General features: G+C 43.8%; 1 protein-coding gene and 1 long non-coding RNA gene across 5 annotated transcripts in view; one reads left to right on the forward strand and one right to left on the reverse strand.

The window, feature by feature from the left end:
• The window catches only part of CCDC148 (coiled-coil domain containing 148), a 36,423-nt gene that overhangs the window by 15,922 nt on the left and 5,335 nt on the right, over nucleotides 1-15,166 (forward strand). For all 3 annotated transcript variants that reach the window (XM_068195070.1, XM_068195071.1, XM_068195072.1), the window contains exons 10-11: nucleotides 10,746-10,886; nucleotides 12,120-12,238. In XM_068195070.1, coding sequence (XP_068051171.1) covers nucleotides 10,746-10,886; nucleotides 12,120-12,238 — 260 coding nt within the window. The remainder of the gene's footprint in view (nucleotides 1-10,745; nucleotides 10,887-12,119; nucleotides 12,239-15,166) is intronic.
• LOC137476758 (uncharacterized) lies at nucleotides 11,463-14,452 on the reverse strand. 2 transcript variants are annotated; one of them, XR_011000568.1, is made up of 3 exons: nucleotides 14,257-14,452; nucleotides 13,223-13,328; nucleotides 11,463-11,577 (listed from the first exon to the last, which is right to left on the reverse strand). It is a non-coding gene; the product is annotated as an uncharacterized lncRNA (long non-coding RNA). The 2 variants fall into 2 exon arrangements; XR_011000569.1 differs by lacking the exon at nucleotides 11,463-11,577 and adding an exon at nucleotides 12,554-12,774.

The raw sequence follows: 15,166 nt of genomic DNA on the forward strand, positions 1-15,166 counted from the left end.
ACTGTACATTCTTAAAGAGTAAATGTACCTGGTCCTGTCTTTAACATCCCTGTTTGCCATGGGAAAGCAAACAACACAAACCGTGAGGGGTCACACTTTGAGTAATCAAGAGTCACTCAGATCTGGTGTGCTTTGAGCTGTGGGAATCTGATCCCCCCAGGGTTCTGGAGCAGACACTGTGTGAAACAAATTCAGTCTCTGTAAAATTCCTTTTCCTAAACAACACAGAGAAGCAAATTTTTCCACGTTGCAGGGCAGGTAAGGCACAAAGTGAGGAGTGATCTTTTCAGAGGATTAGGAGGTGCTGCCTCACAGCTGGGGTTTGAAGCACTTGCTGTACTACATCACAAATTCACTTGAGGTGTCTGCATGCATCCCAAACATTTTTCTATTGATTCTATCTTAAAATATTTGTAATCTGGTATTTTCCATCTTCATAGAAAATGATTTTAAAAGAAGACTAGAGGGAAGACCTACAGCAGCAGACATTAGGGAGTTGGGTCCCCTGTGTGTGCTGCTTAGGGGGGGGCTTTTTCTCCCTCAGCACAAAGCTCTGTGCCTGCTTGCCTTTAAATCTCTTCTCTCCCTCGTTTTGTGCTCCAGGATTAATCCCCACTCCAATGCTAAAATCTCTTACAACTCATTGTGAATTTTGGGAGAGCAGCTCTTGCATTTCTTATCCTGGTAGAGACTAAGATAAATTAATTTCAAAAAGAAAAGCATTAGGCAGAATTAACAGGGATATTGTAAATTGTATAAAGCATCTTGCAGGCTGCTTTCCTTCTCCTTTCCTGTATTGTAAAAAAGGATGTGATAGTAAACTTGGGGAAAAAAAAAATTCCCTATTCAGCATATAGTCAAGTCACTGGTTTAAATGCTGACTATCAGAGGAGATCAACACTGAAGTATTACAACTGAATGTTAAAAAATATCCACAGAGGTATCAGATCCAGTGCTTTGACTATAATCTGATCATTTTGAAGGAAAGATTTTAGAAGAATAAATACTTGAATAGGAAGCTACTTAAAAGAACTGTTTTCTTTTTCAGAAGTGTTGTCTGTTCACCACTGAGTTGACCCATTCATTTGTTGGACTTAAAAAATACAAGGAAGTTATAATAACCTAAATTTTAAATGTAGCTACTCATGTTTGTGGTGAACTGAAGAGCTGTAGGATACTACAGTATTTCTCCAAAATGTGTGTGAGCAAGTGTCTAAGACTCTAACATTCATCAGAGCCAGCTCTGACTCAGTAATAAGTTTTCAATCCAGACCTAATAAACCTGAATTTAATGGTCTGAGGTCAGCACAGCTCTGACATATTGTGTGTTTTGGGTCAGAGCAAGCTCGTGCACGGTGCATGTGAAGCACTTGCGGAGGTTGTCTCTGCACATTTGCCTTGCTTGCCCTTCCACCCGTCTTTCCCCCCTGTTTCCTGTACCTGTGTTCCATCACATGATGATGTTATTTCTGATCTATCTGCTGTTGAAATCTGCTCCCTCTGTGTTTGATATTTGTCCGTAGCTGCCCTGGGCAGGACTGGGTGCCCATAGAGCCCTGTGCTCCCGGGAAGCTGCTGGGGACGGTTTGCCAAAGCACCGAGCGTGTCCTTTTGGATTCCTCAAAGGACACGCTCACAGCTTTGTGCCTGATCCACTGGGCTTGAATTGCAGGCTTTTGGGAACAGGGGCTGCAGGGTACTGCATGGGAAGAGACCATGGGCTGATTTGAGTGCTCTGAGATCCACTGAAACAACCCACGGCACCCCAGAACCTCAGCTCCTCAGAGGAGCACACAGGGCCTCAGCCTGAGATGTCACCTGCTCAGCTACCCGTCTGCCGGTGAGGTCTGCAGTATGTTTGAGATGAGCACTTCTCTCTCAAATCTAGCTGAAATTGTCCACTGGCACCTCAAGTTGCTTGAGGATGGATAACTAGACAAGCAGACAGCTCCTGCTTCTTTTCTTAGAATGATCTTCAGGGAGGAAAGTGGCACCTCAGGCAAACAAAGCTGCACCAAAATTTTGCAGTTGTAAAGGATCAAAGGAGCTCTCATCCATATGATGGCAGATGGGTCTAGAAGAGAGAATTCTGTATCCAAAGGAAGCAGTTAGATAAGTAGTTGTAAATAGAAGTGCAGCCTACTTCAGGTTATGCATGTGTGAATATTTAAGCCTATATAATAATTGCACATGTTAATAAAATGTTGACATTCCCATTGTCAAGAACAGAAATATGTTCCCAATAATGCTGGATGAGGAAAGAGAGGAACTACAAGGACAAGCTGTGAGAAATAAACTGTTCACACACTGCCTTGAGCAAAGCCGCTGTGATGTGCTGTCAGCCCCAGGGAACTGGCACTGCTCCTGTTCTAGATCCCAAGTTTTCCCAGTGCTGATCCCAGCCCTCACTGAAATTGGTACGTGGTGTTCCTCCTCAGGTCATGACTGAGGGCTGTGCTCAAGTGCTTTTCTTTCATATTCCTTTTTCAGATTTAAGCACTTATATAACTGAAGACAGTATTCTGTTAATGATCAAGACAGTTACTTTTAACCACTTTTCTGGTTTTTATTTTTTTAACCTCTTAGAGGTAGCCTGTGGAGCACGAGATGCTCAAGAGTACCCATCAAAAATATATTAGAGATGTGAACCTCCATTGTTTTCCTAACCACAGCCAGAACGAGATTATCGTCTGAGATTAGCAAATTTGTAAATGTATTATTTTTTAATTATCCTATTGCCAAATGCTCTAATGCTGCTCTAATTCTTCTTGTAGGTCTTGTGTAGGCCAGTCAGATGCAGAAATTGTTAGCTTTTACCATTTATTGTCATTCAAGACCCTGTGGAGTCGGGATGTGATTCCAGGTGCTGTTCAGAAGTTTTCAGGGTTGAGGAATCCCCAGTTTAGAGAGGAAGGGGCAGATTTTCAGAGCTGAAAGTTACTGGAGACTTCAGAGCACCACCTGTTGATACCACACGAGTTTGTTGCTGACAAGGTGGGTGTCAGTACCTGCTGATGTCAGAGCTTCACCTCCGACTGTGTGGTGTCAGGAGAGGAGCACCCCTCTCCCTGCTGGGCAGCTGTTGGAGACAGCCCCTTCGTGGGCAGTTTGTATTTTCTGCTCGGACTTGGCGTGGGGTTTGAATGCTGTGAGTACAATGGACCCCAGAGTTTTAAGCGTTGGACCACAGAAGCACAGACAGCAGGACATCTCTGGGCCCCTGCCATCAGCATCTGAACAGAACGTGAACAGCAGTGCTTCTTGCTTGATGGGGACAGATGATATGGGCCCCCGTGCAAATCTGAACTTCTCCCGCCTCCTTCTGCAGTCCCTGACATATTTGCTTTTTAAAACCTTTGTGGCAGTTCAGGGGTTTCTGACACCTGAGAAAAGAAAAATTATATGTACCATGCTTATAAAAAAGCACTCTCTATATTTAAAAAGTGATGACTTTTTCACATTGTTTGGATGAACTCCTCCTGCCCCATAATATTTCAGACTCCAGGGAACTGTTCTCAATATACACTTTAATTTTTTCCCTTTTATAAGCTCTAGTATTCACATCCTGAGGCACCCATCTCATTAGCTTTCCATTTAGGAATACATGCATACACTTCCTATTCTTATTGTATTTCCAGAAATAACACTGTTAATATTTTATGTTTCAGTGTGTGGTGGCTTTGAATAGTGCAAGTGTTTTTTTATTATTATCAGTTACTACAATTACACATCAGCAGCAGGTCTCCCATACCTCCCAGTTTCCTTGGCAATGTCGGCTTTGTTGGGGCACAATTTGCTTGTGACTTCTGAAGTCTTGGCAAGCAAGTCCTCCCTGGAGCTGTGAAATCTGTGGGGTGCCCCTGTGCAGCACAGACCCTCCCCAGTGCTGGGGAGCTGCGTGTGCGCAGCTGCTGGGGCTCCTGCACCTGGGCAGGTCCTGGCAGGGTCACACTTTGCCCAGGACCAGCTGCAGCAGCTCTGTCCTGCAGATGGGAATGGCTACAACACCCATCCCTTACCCCCTTCCTGGTCCTGGCACACAGGGAAGAGTTTGAGCGGGTGAACTGGAGGTTGTATTGAGGAATTGTGGGTGAATGCAAGTACGTTTGAAAAAAACACTTTTTTGGGGGAAGAAGTGCACTACTTTTTAGTAGTTGTTGGATAGACATTTCCATACACTTAGTGACTTTAAAAAACCCGTTAGATTTGTAACACAGACTTCTGTAGTCGTGTTTAATTTGTAGAATATTTAAATCCAAGGGATTTATTATCCCATTAACCCAAGCAGGATTTATGTGTTTAACTTCTATTACTCTTGAGAGAAATAGAAGAGAAATCCTTACTTTTCTATGGGAGACTGGGTCTTTAACTTTTTTTCTTCTCTGTTTCCCTCCCATTTTCTTAAAAATATTGTCTTTTATTGTGCACGTCAGAATGGCAGGGAGTTGCTCCGGCAAGAGACGCAGATCAGCATTCACTGCTTCTGTCTGAAGTGTGAATGGCTGAGCTACTTTGCAAGTAAAGAGGCTGCACTGCTGGCATTGAAAGTCAGCTTTTAACGAGTTTTCCGTGTTAATCTTGTAGTGATCTCAGTTTGAGCAGTTCTAGAGGAGATAGAAAGCAATGGCCTTGCATAGGGAAATAAAAGGTTTGCCAAATCTAAACAAAATAATCTTGCTTGTTTGATGATGTGTCCATTAGGGGCTGGACTGAGAGCAATATCCTTACTGAAGGGCTGATGTTGCAATCCTGCTATTTCTTCAGCATGTAACTTCTTTGATTTAATCACCTTTTACATCTGCTTTGCTTTTTTCTCTTTTTCAGAACACGCTGGAAATGCATAGCTCTAAAATGGCCTTTTCTCTAGAAACAGAATTCCTTTGGTCACCGACTTATTCTCTGGCTGCAGCCCTTATTTTAAAAATGTGAAGGAAAAAATGTCATAGTTGACGTGGTTTAAATCCAAATTTGCAGTTGAGAGGCATTTTCCCCTCTCTGTGCCTTGTGGCTTCCATCTGGAAGAACCAAGAGGTATCTCTGGCTTGCCATAAATGAGATAACTCTCAATTCTATATTCAGCAAGACCCTGAGCAGGGGAGGTGGTGATGACGCAGGGAGGCTGGGAAGGAGAGGAGAGGACTGGAGCTGCTTCGGGCAGTGGATCACTGTGGTTACCTGAACATGCACAGTGTTCATGTGCTCAGTGTGCTTTTGGACCGTCCTGGCTCCCAGCTTTCTCTCTCTCCTGAGCACAATGTGAGCAGCTGTGGGAGAGTCTGAGATGGCTGAGCAGAGCTGTGGAAGGCAGCTGGTGCTGGTCTCGTACAGCACACTGCTCATCCTTCCCAGAGCTTATTTCCAGTGGCTGCTTGGGCTCTGCCTGGACTGGCCCAAAAGCTGCTGGACTTGTCCTGTGGTCCGAGGGCAGCCTCAGTGGCCCGATGTGGAGCTTTGCCACCCAACAGCAGTGCTCCTGGGCCTTGTACTGGTTTTTGGTGCACGTGGCGTGCACAGCCTAGCACTGAGCTCAGGCAGCCTGTGCTGGCCCCACTGGGAAGCACGGAATGGTGCTCTGTGCCTCTGGCTCACTGGGATCTCCCGCCTGCTTTGTACAACAACCTGTGGGAACTGGGGCACAGATGTGGGGAGACACATTGTGTGTTTCCTTTCTTTATGCATGGGATTTTTTAAAATACTGAATTCCTTTAAATAGTATTTGAATTTCTAGTCGTCTCATAATCCCATTTTGCTGTTTGTGACCATGCAGCCCTGACCTGCAGCTGTTGTGTTCCTGTGATCCCACCATGAACAGGCTGGCTCTGTTCTGCTGTGGGCTTCTATGGCTAGCCAAATTTTGTTGTTCTTTTTTTTTGTGGTTTTTTTTCTACCAGGTAGAATCTTCACTTGTGAAGTTATTTTTCTTGAAGAGACCCCCTAAATTTTTTTTCCAGGGATTCTTAGAATCAGTTGTGAACAATTTGAAGAAGAAAATGAAAATTGCAAACCATAGTATAAATAAGGAAAGATGAGTGAAAGAAAGTGATTCAGAGATTAATAAAACTCTGTGAGATACTAGAAGAGTATTCAGATTGTGTCATTTTATATGGTTGAAAAAGTGAGCTAGAAAACATCAGAGTGGGATCTCAGAGGATTTTCCTTTTATGCCTTCAGTTATGACAAACAGCACTAGCTTTATCACACAATTTTCGGGAACTTTTGCTCAGAACTTGGATTCTACAAGCTGAGTATGTCTGTGTGGCACAGAGTGATCTGAGCTCTGGGTAGTCATTTCTGACACCATTCCTCCCAGGATTTTACATCCTTTTGGGTCCTTGTGCACGTTTTCCTCTGTTTCCAAAGCTGAGGCTGCCCCTGCTCAACCTCTGCCTCCTCACTGCAGCCAGCTGCCCTGTGCTCCTGTGTACCCAGCTGGGGAGCTCGATGCCACCTCTTGTGCCACCACAGGCAGCTTCAAGCTCTGCTTATAAAAAGGCATTGCTGCTTGAAGAGAAAACCCCACATGGTGCTGTGGTATTGTGCATTTTTTTGGCTTTAAAAGAGTTGTATCAGTAACATGAGGTGAATGGTAAATACATTATTGCTATTCAGATGTTACAGTGAAAGAACTAATTTATTACTTTAATTAGTTTGTAGTGCACTTTACATTATTGTAATATGCAATATTGAAATAATAAACTGAAAAAAGGTGTGTATGCATTCTGTTCAGCACAGCAATTTAATAATTCACTTGGCAAAAACTCCTCTAATAATACATGAACTGTGAAATGTACTTGAAATACCATTTGTAATTAAAAACTTTCAGAACCTAATGTTGGCACTGCTTGTACTGCTAAAATGAAAGCTGTTTTGTGGAACAGGCAATGGGAGAGCCAGGTTTCAGTGTATTTTCAATATTAGTTTAACTACCAGGATTTTTAAAAAATATTTAAATAAAATGTTTACTGTTGACACAGTAAAATATGCCCTTCAGATTTTGAGCTCATAGGAATGGAAGAATGCAGTCAAGGGCATGTTAATTTTTTTTGTGCAGTCTGTGGTCCCAGATTGTTGCTGTAGTGAAGCAGAATTGTTTGGGAGGATTTTTGTTCTCCAGACCTGCATGATCCTGCCTCTGGAGATGAAATCCCAATGAATGCAGCAGGCTTTCTTGGCACACCTCAGTCGTAGGAACGCTGGCAGTTCAGCATCAGGTGGTCCCTTTGGCCCAGCAGAGCAGCAGAAGCAGGAGATGCTCCCTGCAGAGCTGTCCCTTGGCAGTGCCAGGCTGGGACTGCCCCGAGCAGGAAACGCAGGTCAGGCTCTGCTCTGTCCTGTCTCACCACAGCCAGAGTCCAGATCCTCACTGTTAACCTCTCACCACACGGACAGCCCTGGTTTGGGAACCTCTCCTCTTGAGGATGTGGACTCCCCTGCCTGGCGCACAAAGTGATCTGGGGCTGTGAGACTAGAACTGCTCTCTAGCACAGAGGATTTTAATGTTCAAATGTGGCTTAAAAATGAAATATGTGGTATTTGAATCACCTGGTTAATGTCTAATTTTTGTTACTTACACTTCACTCTACCTCTGCTCTGTTAAGAACATTTTATCCTGTATGATTTCAACTCTTCTTCCGGGAAAAGCCATGGCATAAGTCCAGCCAACAGAATCACAGTCACATATTATGCATATTTTGCATGCATTGCTTTTCTGGCTTTTACTAATGTTCCTTTGTTTTGTTTTGTTTTGTTGGGGTTTTTGTGTGTGTGTGTGTGTGTGGGGGTGTTTGTTGCAATTATGTCATTTTTTATCACAATTATGATTTTTTTAAAGGAAATTATTTTTCTTTTGCCCTAATGTAAAGGCAAGGATTAGACAAACATGGGAGAGAGTAGGGATAATCTAAACTAATTTCATGTGCTGAATACAGAAAATAATAACTGAGTATTGTGAACATGTATGGTACAGTGAAACTCTCCTCTGGTATCCTTGTTATCCATTTTTCTGATTGGCCTTGGGCTCATACATTTAAAATCCTAACTAAAAACCAAAAAAGTAGATTCAGAATTGAAATTTAAAAAATGGAAGTATGTTCTACCCCCTGAGTAAATGTATGTGTTAGTAGTGATTTAGGGCAGAGTAGGGAGCATGGTAGGAGTGGAGATACACACTGAGTTTCTGGCCTGTCCCTTCTGTCTGGGGAACACTACTGTGTGATTAATGCTTTGTTAGCTTAGTGAAGTTCTGAATTTGGTGCTTGGTTATGCTCACTTGTTTGTACATAACCTGTCAGAAACCTAGATTGTGCCCCAGTATTGATTTCTGACTTGGATCAAAAGGCTGTGAGGAAAGAGCTGCGTGGAAACAGCCCCAGAAGGTGATGGTGGCACAAGGGCAGGGTGTCACACACGCCACGCAAACTGCTGCTAGTGGAATGGGTTCACAGGGAGGCTTGAGGTGATTTCAGCACAGATCAGTGTCTGTGTCTGCTCACTGCTTCAGTGTGGTTTGCTTCCTTCAGTCAGTTGCCATCGTCCCAGACTCCCGGCAGGGTTCTCTCTGTTCTCCATGGGCACTTCCAGGCACTGCTTCTCCTGAGGCATCAGGGAAATGCAGCTTTTGTTGAGGCCAGTTTACTAATGGCTGCAATCAAACAACCAAACAAGCCCCTGGTTAATGGATAAACAAATATCCAGAGAAGACCCCTGGAGGATCAGGGGAGTTCTCAGACATGGAGGGGATTGAAGCTGCATCATGAGCTGCACCCACTGGCATTGACCTCAGTACTGGAGAGCATTTGAAAGGAGTGGGAAGCAGCATGTAGGGAAATCCAGGCTTACAAAAAGCAATTTTTTTGTTACATAATCTGACTGTTACCTCATATCAGTTGAGAAAATCTGTGATGTTATTACAGAAGTTTAAAGCTCCTTCAAATGCTCCTGCAGCTTATCCCAGCTCCAATCTGAGTATGCTTTTTGCAGATTTCATTCACTGCTTGCTTGTTGTTAGATTTTAAATCTTTCTATATATGGTTTTGCTTCAGTCTGTTTCAAAAGCAAGGTAGAAAGGATTGCACGTTCTTCTGACTCATTTTCAAAGCATTTCTTTTTGAGTTCGTTAGGGTGGAAGTGAAGGGTAACTGAAACAATTTAGCATTTTATTTTAGATTCTTAAACCTCTAAACTGCATGAGCAGGCTGCTGCCAAAATTGCTACATGGAGATTTCAATTTCGACAGCCCTGGTGTCACAAGTTTCAAGTGTGTGGGAAGCTTGGCTCGGGTGCTGCAGCTGAGGCTGCAGGGACCTCTCCAGACCCCGAGGTCACTCCCGCCCAAGCAGGTCAGGTCCAGCTGGTGACTGTGTGCAATCCAGGTTTAAACAGCTCCACAACCTCCCTGGCCAGCACGTTCATCCAGCCTCCCAGCAGGGAAGTGATGGATGCATTGGAATTTCAGGGGTTTCAGTCTGTGCCTGTTGCTTTCCCCCCTGTCACTGGGCACCTCTGGAGGAGCCTGACTCTGTCCTCTTTGCACCCTCTGCATTTTCAGGTTATTTTCATGTTATCACTTTGCCTGAACTCCATGTGAAGTCACAGCATTGTTCAGTGTATTGCAAAGAAAAAAGTATAATTGTTATTTTAGCAAGAAGCAGGGTAAGCATGGCATCATTCAGAGATGAAGCTCTCTGAGAACCTTAGACCATGGTGAGCGCTGGATTTCTAAACAGGACATCTTTTATAAGCACAAACCAGAAGAATTAGTAATCTGCACACACAGCAGTGAAATGCAGTTAAGGTGGAAAAATTATAAGCATTTTCATACCTTTGTATTAAAGTGCTGTAGTGTAGAAAACCAGCTGGAAAATGGCTGCAATGCTTGTTCCTTAGAGGAAGGCAGAGTTCTGTTAGTGCTTGACAAATCCATTACAAAAAGAGCTGGCAAGCCAACAAAAAGGAGACATCATTGATCCTGTAGAAACCAGCGTGAGACAGATGAGCACACTGCTGCTCGTGGCAGCACCGAGGTGGATCGGGGCCACGCTGGCTGGGGCTCTGCAGGTTCTGCCCATGGCCAGCTATGGGGACCAGCTGTCTCCTTCAACCAGCACAGTCAGGATCGTGCCAGGAATGGATTTCTGGCACGCTGGGCTGGGTGTCCATGCCACCCCCAGGAAGTTTTGTTAGGAAGTGTGGCAGGCCCTGCAGCGAGGGAGGCAGGGAGCGTGGCCCTGCCCCGCTGTGCCGGGCAGCACTGCCTCTCTTCCCACAGAGGAGTGGGCTGTCAGGCGTGCAGGACCCCACGGGCTCTGAGCAGGGGTCCCAGACTGGGCTGCAGCATCTGAGCTGACAGAGGTGAAGTCCCTGTCACTGGAGTGAGCCCAGGTGTGAGCAAGGTGCTGTTACAGGAGTGCCTGGGCTAAGGGCTGCAAATGCACTCTGCCCTGGGACTCTTGGTCTCCATCCCTTCATAGGTCCTAAGTGCTGAAGGGAGATGTGAATTACTGAGAAGGTTGTAGCAATTTTGCCTAAAACCTTTTCATGTGTGATTTTATTGCATATTATGCTATGAGTTGGGAACTGCACATGAACATGCAGAAAGCCGGTGCATGCTAAATGGTTGTGTTGTTGATAAGATTATAAAACTTACTTTGTAAGCAGATTACATGAGTTTCCTTCCCAGTCCCAGCTTGGCAGGATCAGTGTTACACAGTCTGCTGCAGGACTGTCTCTTCAACTGTTTCTTCCAGGTTCTACAGTGGAAAGCACAGCAGGAAGAAGCTGCTAAACTAGAAGCTGCTGTAGCTGCCAGAAGAAAAGAAAAGGAAGATGAGAGAGAAAGGCTACAGAGAGAACAGGAAACCATTCGTAGAGCTCAGGATAAAGAGAAAGTATGAGAATCTCTTATACATTTTTGCATATATTAATGTGTACCATTGCTTCTAAAATGTACAGCTGATCTCACAGCATCTGTATTCTTGTAAAGTATTATGTATTGATGCAGAGATGGGCAAATGGTTGGTCAGGTCTTTCTGCGGTCCATTTCAGCTCTAAAGCTGCCTGATCTGACGCACAGTCACGTTACTCTGTTGCATTTCTTAGGAAAAAAGCCTCAGCAAGTCACTGTGTCTCTGTCACAAAACAGGCACAGAGGCACGGCAGGGTCTGACTGCACAGGTCTGTGCTTTGGGCAGCATGGCAGCCTCGGGAAGCTGCCAGTGCTGCAGCCGTGTGCTGCAATGCAGCAGGGGAGCCCGGCAGCACAGCGCCTGCAGCGCAGCTGCAGGGGCACCCCTGGGGGACAGTGTTCCCAGGGCTTGTGTGCCAACTCCCGGGGAAATGCCTTGGAGGCAATTGATAGGCACTCAGAAATGCACTGTGGTGGATGTAATGCTTTAGAAAGCAGAAATCCGTGTGGCTGTTTCACTGAGACTTTACCTCTGAGTCCAGTGGCACAGAGAGGGACGTTTAGTGAGGGTTTGCTGCTTGGGTCACAAGTAGCTTTGCTGCTGCTTCTCTTTTTGTTCCAGCTCCTTCTGTGTGTTTGCTTTGTACACATGGTGTTTGTAGTGGCAGGTGGCTCTGAAACCACAGGGAAGGAAGAGATTTAGAGAGCCAGTGCTGACCCAACCACCACCAATATTAATTTTATCTGTAAATATTCTGGTTGTGCAAACTTTTCTCTTGCTGTGTGTAATGCCTAGATAGAGCAGCCCTCTGCCTATGCACAGATGGAATAGCAGCTGTTTGGGGTCAGCAGTCATATGTTTCATTGGAATATTATTATACATCCTAGATCCTTAAAAGGGCTGATAACCTTATACTACAGCTGCTTTTCTGAGGAATGCAAGCAGAATGGAAGTGGTAGTCTTCAAATTGTGGTGGAAAAATAGATTCAAATTAGTGTTCACAGACTGATTTTACTACTTTTATTGTGGGGGCTCCACACCCTCTTGCCCTCCTAATATATATTCTGTTAGCTTGTAGTGCTCTAAATAGAAATTTTATACTAAAAGGATCAAAATTGGAATCTCTAACTTAATTCTTTTCTTGCTTGCTTTGTTCTCACTGTATGGGCTTTGGAATGAGTGTTAATTTGTTTGCTGTATTTGGTCAAACTCTAGCTGAAAAAATACTGGGCTGAGAAAGAGCTCAAGTGGCAAGAACAGGAGGAGAGAGATCTACAACATCTGGAAGAATTGAGAAAATTAATGGCTGAACAAGCAGCCAAAGACAAAGAAAGGTAAAATAAATTAAATGTGAATACCTTTAGTATCAATAGGATCTTCTTATAATCTAATTTGCTTTGATCTCCTGAGTTTCTTTTTTAGAATAATTTGAGGATTAGAATATTTTTTTTCCTTCCAGGTTGTCAAATGCTTCAAGCCATATAGTAAGGTTGCATCCTAGGTGATTGTATCCTAGTTGCAATTTATTTCAGTTTGAATTAATTAATTAACATCCATCAAAATTTCAGACCATTGTAAGCACTAAATGTCATCAAATGTATCTGAGTAATAAGACCTTCTATAGGTCTTTTTATAAAAAAGACTTTCACTTTGCAGAATGATTTATAATCAGGTTTGGTTTGTTTGAGGGACAAGTGCAAGGAACACATTCAGCACTTAACAGATTCAAAGATATTTATTGTTATCTTAGAGAGTCCTAAATTGCTCATCTAACTGTAGATGCTCTTCACCTGTTTGATGGGATTTAGGACTTAAGCCTGCTCAGTCTTGAATTGCCAAGTCTTTGTTGGACAATATGACTTTTCACGGCCTGTTCAAGAAATACTGGATTTCCTAGAGGAATCCCTCTGTGAGAGGAACATAAAACCCCTGTGTGCAGTCTGGTTATAGCTGCTCTCAAAGCACAGGCTGACTCTTTTTACATAGAGGGAGCCACCAAGTTGTGTGACAAAAAAGGCAATTAAAATAGGATTAAAGTGCCATTGGCATTAAAATATTAAAATTGGCTGTAAGGATTCTGTGGGAAACACTGCTTGAGTATTACTTTGTTAGGACACCTTTCTGACAACTTAATTTAAATGTCTATGTCCTTATGCTACAAATATACCTCTACCTTTCCTTAGACATGCCTGCAGTGGTTTTAGCTCATAGGAGAAGGAACACGTGTATTTGAATTACTGGGAGGAGATAATCAGCCCTTCGGGCTATTGTGAATCAGAAGTCAGTAAATGTTGTGCATTCTGTCACTCAGAACTGACCTACTGTACAAAATGAAGCATTTCACTGCCCAGGCTCAGGTGCACATGTGGCATTGTCATGTTCAGTGCAGCACTGCAAAACTGACAGTGTCCTGGTGTGTGCCACCTGCCAGAGCACAGAAACTGGGTTTGAGTCTTTGAGAACACTCATGAAACGTGGCACAGGCTGGTACAACAGTTCTGATCCAACACATTCTCAGGGTCATTTGGGAAAGGGAAAAATGAGCTGACTGACCATTCAAAGTGCAGGAGATGAGGAAATGGCCTGGATAGCGCATAGAGTTTCCAATAGGTACAATAAAATATTTTTTAAAAACTCTGCTATTATCCTGGATTGCTTTTAATCTAACTAAATTGATTTAAAATTAACTAATTGAGTTTGTTTATGAAAAAGTAACTTATTATCACAGAGTTACTATGATGTTCTGTTTATTCAGGTCTTACTTTGTAATTGCAATAGCCAGGGCTCTGACCAGGTCAAAGTAAGGGATTAAAGGCACCTGAAACTGCAAGTAGACTTTCAAGTGATTGAGTCTAAATTTGCATTCTTCAACTCCTGTCTGAGAGTGGAGACATTTGACTGATTAGGAATTTCATTTTTTGGCTGTGAATGTTCCTAGGTAGCTGCAATTCTTTGTTGTCTCCAGGCTGTGTTAACCCACACATGCCTCAGCCCAGTGGGTGAAACTCTGTGTAAGATCCCATAGATGTTGAGCAAATGAAATGTAGTGAGAATAGTGAAATCGGCAAGAAATCCAATTAAGTGATGTTCTCTGCATTCAGAAAGGGGAGGAAGGGTTGTGATTTCTGCTCCAAGCCCAGTATCTATTCTCTATTAATTCTCTTATCCAAGTAATTTAATACAAAATTTGTAAAACCATGCTTACAAGAATCACTGGGCAAGATCTGCCCCAGTCCTGTCAAATGCCCCCAGATGCAGGCAAAAATCATACTACTTTTGTGCTTTTTTCTGTTCATTTGGTGCTGTCTGCTGATAGTGGTCCAGTTCTTAAAACAGGGTGGAGGTGCCTTACCTGACTGCTGTATGTTCTTGCTGGTTGTTGTGTTTGCTGATAATGCAGAAATTGCAGATTTAAACTCCTTCAGGCTGAGAACAGAGACTAAAGCTGTCTGAACAAGAGCTCTGATTACTGGTGTGTTGTCATAAAAGGTCTGGGCTGGCCACATTTGAAAAGGAAAGCAAAGAGTTCTGGTTCTGTTTTTTCCTAATAAAAATGGAAGGTTTAGCAACTGACAGGCTGAGAGAGGAACGTGCTCCAGACACCCAGCAGGTGTGAGATCCACGGTGGGAGCTCTGCTGGCTGGCATTCAGGGGAACTCAGCCTGTTCTCCTGGCACGGCTGTGGGACTGCTCGGGGGTAAGGAGTTAGTGTGCCCCATGGAAAGTGAGTGTGGGCCAGGAGGGGCCTCTGCTCCAGTCCCTGCTTTAGAGGGGCAGGATCGCACACTCAGCTGTGCTGAATGTCTTCACTCCACGTGTCTGTGTCTTCACAACACTAAATTATAAGCTCTTTTTTAATGTGGTATCAACAACTACCAGCTGCATTTAAGTCTTACTGTGCTTCAAAAATTAACATCCAAAGAGGCAAGTGTTTGTTGCTACCAGTCCACTTCTTTTTTATCTGTGCAGTGAATTTTAGTCAGGCTCTCCATCAGGTCCCTGAGGTAGGAAATGGTTTGAAAATACACCACATGTTCTAAAAGATTGTTCCCCCCAAAAGCAATAGATCTGGCATTACTCTTGCAGGGTGAAAATAAAATTGGCATGGAATTGTGCAAATATTTGCACAGATTACCTATGGGAAACAGGTTGGCACAGTGCTGCTCTCCAGGGAGGCAGCGAGTGGGAAACACCTGCCGTGTTCTACCCCAGCACCTGAACTGCTGCCAGCCTGGCCCCAGCTTCCAAGGGAAGGCAGGGAT

This window comes from Anomalospiza imberbis, chromosome 7, assembly GCF_031753505.1.
Source record: "Anomalospiza imberbis isolate Cuckoo-Finch-1a 21T00152 chromosome 7, ASM3175350v1, whole genome shotgun sequence".
Taxonomy (NCBI): Eukaryota; Metazoa; Chordata; class Aves; order Passeriformes; family Viduidae; genus Anomalospiza; species Anomalospiza imberbis.